Source organism: Gekko japonicus, unplaced genomic scaffold (genome assembly GCF_001447785.1).
Source record: "Gekko japonicus isolate JY-2015 unplaced genomic scaffold, Gekko_japonicus_V1.1 scaffold4059, whole genome shotgun sequence".
NCBI lineage: Eukaryota > Metazoa > Chordata > Lepidosauria > Squamata > Gekkonidae > Gekko > Gekko japonicus.
The window spans coordinates 18,923-24,221 of NW_015170393.1; the positions used below are offsets into that span (position 1 = coordinate 18,923).

The window sequence follows — 5,299 nt, forward strand, 5'->3', positions numbered from 1 at the left end:
CTGTCCTTCCAGTAGACCATTCCTGTCCTTCTCTTTCCATCCACTCATCTGTGTCTCTGTTCACCTCCAGGAAATGTGTCAGCCAAGGTACAGCTATCTTATTCATCCACATTAACTCTTCATTCTTCTTTAAGGTTAATTCATTTCTCTCTCCCTTTCATTCATTCCATTCCTCTCTCAGATCACACAGTGCTTTTCTCTCTCTCTGTCTGTCTTAATTGTCTACATGCATGCTTGTAGTTCTAGAATGAAGCTGGACAACCACATGTGGAATTGCATCAGTCTCCAATTGATGTGGAGTGGCATCAGTCTCCAAGCACAGATTGGTGTGCATTGGTGTATGTGCGCATAGACAGTTCCTGAAATTACATAGACCTTAATTTTTTTGTTCAGTGATTACAATCACAGTTCCAAGTTCCAGCCTTGGAATTCTTGAGTGAGTGGTCTTCAGAAATTAATTTCCCCTCCCTCACAGGGGAGACAAATTGTATGCTACATGTTGTAAAATCACTTCCAACTCACACAGACCCTATGCATTAATGACCTCCAAAATGTCCTATCATTAGCGACCTTGCTCAACTCTCTCAAGCTGAAGGAGGCAAATTGCATAAGGATGGTTTCCTTTCTGCTCTGTAATTTTAGGCTACAGTAGAATATACACCTAGATTAATAGTTTATCCATATCTTTTTTTACAATAACTTTTTATTGATTTTCTACAAGACTATAACAATGTAAAAAAATTAACATGTGAGAGCATATAGACAGATTTAAGTACAATGTCAGCTTAACAATGTTAATTGGAATTTCCAAAATAAAAATATAATTATCTTGTGCATTTGCATATTAGTAAAACAATCTTTAATCAATTCGTTCAAACCCCTCACCATAAAGTGATTGTAATCTGTTTGAGATGTAACAATAAATGTTTATAACTATTACAATTGTTATCCTGTCTCTTACCACAATTGCAGAGCATCAATCTCTTTGGGAGTGTCCTCAAATTGTTTTAGATATTCTAAGATAGGTAACCAAGTGGTGATAAAGGAGGAAGGAGCCTGAAATCTATCAAATCTTGCAAGGTTATCCGAGAGTTTCGCCATAATATATAACCCCCACAACTTTCTATGCCACTGTGAAAGTGTGGATGTCATTGTCATTTTCCAGTGGAAGGCAATGACCGATTTTGCTGCAAAAAGCAATATGGAGACCCGTTCCACCACTGAAGGAGCAGAGCCATGAACTACCCAACTGTTCAAAAACAAATGTTCTGGGATAGGCAAAATATCTATGATATGGAAAGATTTTATCTGTTTCAGAATCAACTCCCAGAAAGGTAATATTTTGGGGCATGTTACCCTTTTGTCATGTGAGCCAGTTTATTGGGGGTGAGGTACCAATGAGCTAGTATCTTAAACGCTTGGAGCTTCATCGTGGTGACCTCCGTTTTAAACGGTGGGGAGGACCAAATTTTATGCCAAACTTCTTCTGATAGCTCTGTATTACATTCTTTGTGCCATAGAGATTGATAGGAGAGTTGAACTATGTTATCTAATGAGTTCAATATCGTGTATATTTTAGAAACCAACCCTTTCACCGTTACCTTCGCTATTCTAATTACAGCCTCAAGTACTGTGGGAGATTGTTTCATTACTTGATCTAATTTGAGGTGAGTATATAAGTTGGATATTTGGAAGTACTGGAACCACCAATGAGCTAGTATCTTAAACACTTGGAGCTTCATCGTGGTGACCTCCGTTTTAAACGGTGGGGAGGACCAAATTTTATTCCAAACTTCTTCTGATAGCTCTGTATTACATTCTTTGTGCCATAGAGATTGATAGGAGAGTTGAACTATGTTATCTAATGAGTTCAATATCGTGTATATTTTAGAAACCAACCCTTTCACCGTTACCTTCGCTATTCTAATTACAGCCTCAAGTACTGTGGGAGATTGTTTCATTACTTGATCTAATTTGAGGTGAGTATATAAGTTGGATATTTGGAAGTACTGGAACCATGGTATGACATGTTTTATTTTAGCTTCCAGGTAGTTTTTTGACAGAAGGTTGTGTTTATGTGTAAGGTCCTGTAAAGTAGTGATATTAGCCTCCTTCCATTTAATAAAATCTGGATTACTGAGTCCTGGAAGGAACCACGTTTGATTCAGGAAAGATTGATGTCTTGATATTGGAGGTAAAGGTTTTGACCTCAGTCGGTCCCAAGTATTTAGAATTGTTAAAACTACCGGGTTTGTTTTAATCATCTTTGGCCTATAAGATGGCTTTTGCCATATACATTTTTGTATTTCGAAGGGAGTTGCATAGTTGTTTGCTAACTGTTTCTGGTCTGAGTTAGGGTCGGCATTCAGCAATTTGATCGTGTGAGTTCCATATCTTTTTTTTTTCTTACAGCGCTATAGAAATAGAGTTATGGATTCAGTCAATTGTTCAAGGGTGGAAAATTTCATACTTCTTGGTTTCCCGCATGTTTGGGGAATCAATGTCAGTTTCTTTGTGGTCGTCCTCATGCTATACATGTTGTCCATCACAGGGAATGGTCTCATTGTACTCATTGTGAGAATCAACAACCACCTCCAGAAACCAATGTATTTCTTCCTTAGCAACCTCTCTTTCCTTGAGATGTGGTACACCACCACTGTTGTCCCCAAAATGTTGGCCAATCTCCTCTTCTCAAAGACTACCATCTGCTTCTACTGCTGCATGGCACAGCTTTACTTCCACTTCTTCTTTGGCGTGACAGAGTTTTTCATCCTGACTGTCATGTCTTTTGATAGGTACTTGGCAATCTGCAATCCACTGAGATATACCACCATCATGACCTCTGGTGTTTGCCTACAGCTTTCCCTGGCTGCCTGGTCTGGGGGCTTTTTCTCCATCCTTTTTCAAATAATAATGGTTCTAAAGCTCCCCTTCTGCAGTTCCAATATTGTCAACCATTTTTACTGTGACATAGGACCACTGTTGACTGTTTCAGGTGGGGACACACATTTGATCGAAGCCTTTAATTTTCTGATTGCTGTGGCTGTAATTGTGACATCTCTACTTCTGACAGTCATCTCTTACATCTTCATCATCTCCACCATTCTCCGCATCCCTTCAACTAGTGGGCAGAAGAAGGCCTTCTCCACCTGTGTCTCTCACCTGACTGTGGTTAGCATCTTGTATGGGGCAGTCCTTTTTGTCTACTTAAGACCCAGTGCTTCAAAGTCAACTTTCAGCCACAACAAAGACATCTCTGTGCTCAACATTGTGGTCACCCCAGTGCTCAACCCTTTCATATACACCATCAGGAACAATGAAGTCAAAGCAGCTTTGTGGAAACTCTTCCAAAGGAAGGCCTTGGCTTAGGGAAATGAATGATCATTGGTTTACACTGCCAGCATTTGCCGAGCCGCATCATATTGGCCCAGTCTGATATCTCAAACTATAAAACTGCCACACTTTCCCCAGCTTTAAATTCAGTACAAGTCCTTATTCAGAATTGCAGGATTCAAAACCACATTCCTATTGATAAGGGTGTATAGGCCAATCTATTCACCTGCGTATACAAAAGAAAACAGTTCTTATTGCATTCAGAGGTTTTTTTATTTAATTTTTTTTGCATCCCCAGAGGGATATTTTTTTTATAAGACTACAAAACTACAAAGAAAATATAAGGGAGGGGGCTAACATCTAAGGATAAAGGATAGATAACCACACTACACTAAAAACCCAAGAGGAGGAGATCATATACATGTTAATTTAAATGTTAGTAATAAAAGTGTTAATATAACAATATACTTGTAGAGTTCTTGTTTATCTCGGCTTCAATGTTAGTATGTTAGTTGTGTGTGAGGACTTTCTGAGCATCTTTGTGTTAGTTGCTTCAAAAGGCAATTTTCAGAGTCTTTCTGCCTTTACTTTGGTTTTCTATCTCTAAAATCATATATAATTTTTGTTAAAAAAAACCCTTTTTTGATAGTGTTCCTATTTATTGAGATTGTGGGCACATTATGGTTTTTTTGGAATCTTGTAATTACAACCATTTTTTTCACATTTTTGTAATTCTCAAATTATATTTTGCACCTTCAATATTCCTCCTATAACCTTGCTAGAATTACTGTCAGAACTCTGGTGCTCAGTACCCCCTTTTTTCTGTTATTCAGAGGTTTCCTATACACACACACACACACCGGTAATTCAGGCCTCCTCACATCGCCATAGATGATGGTCTCTTTTTGCCTATTTCTCATTGCCAAAGATGAGGGGGTACTTCAGATTGTCAGAGTCCTGCAGCAATCAGTTCTCAACAACATTCCTTCAGAAGGTTCAAGTTTATTGAGTACAGTAAAGGCAGGTCATCTGTGCATACATTCTGTGTCAGAACTGATTGCAAGCACGCAAAATGGGGACTTATATGCAATTCAAAGGGGACTCCCTGATGGGTCTGACCCAATCAGGGAATAAGCTAAAGCCCACCTAAGCTAATGGGTTTGCATTCCCAGCGAAAGCAGCAGCAAGGTATCAAGGTCACTGGCCTAAGCTAGCAGATAAGACGAGACAGGAAGAAACAAAAGTTAAGATTACATTACAGCAACAGACCATCTATCAGCTTCCCCCCCTTCCACCAGCTATGACAGCGGGCTAGCTGACACAGATAGGTCTGGCCAAGTCAGTTCATGGTCAGAACCCATAAAGTGCTGCCAGCAGAAACAGTGCAGGTTTCGTTCTGCATGAAGTCAAATGAAAAGCACACAAATACAAATACAATACCTTTATTGGCATAAGAGATAAAATATAATGTGCACACTGAGGATAACCAACCTACTTCTCCATCTAAAGGGAATGGAAGCCTTAAGGGCTTGGAAGCATAATATATGAGTGTTATATATTGGAAGCGTAATGTATTAGTGTGCATATCATGAGGGAAAGGGGCCAGCAATACAGCAGTGCTGACATTTGACCCAGGGTGGGTATGCTGACCTCTGTGCAGACAGAAAGGAGGCCATTAGTCAGGGTCATCTGTGCTGAAAAGAGGAGTGAAGGATTAATCCTTGTTAACCTATCTTGTTAACACATCCCTAGTTCAACCCATCATTTTGAGTCTTGTTCATTTCCAAAGTGCTGGTAAGTAATCGTTACAACTCAAAACCATGTACTAAGTTCCCATGGTTCCATCTGCTATTTTTTTCCCCCTGCGTTCTGCACCCACATCTGCACACCTGAAGCTACTAGAACAGATTCAAATAGTCATTATTTGTTTTGGTTTCTCAGTTTCATGTTTCATGCATTGAGACCG

General features: G+C 39.4%; 1 protein-coding gene across 1 annotated transcript; it reads left to right on the plus strand.

The window, feature by feature from the left end:
* The first annotated feature begins 2,430 nt into the window (after positions 1 to 2,430).
* LOC107116373 (olfactory receptor 6X1-like) lies at positions 2,431 to 3,369 on the plus strand. Its single transcript, XM_015418271.1, has one exon. It carries the CDS (start codon positions 2,431 to 2,433, stop codon positions 3,367 to 3,369), a length of 939 nt encoding a protein of 312 aa, XP_015273757.1.
* The last annotated feature ends 1,930 nt before the right edge of the window (positions 3,370 to 5,299 follow it).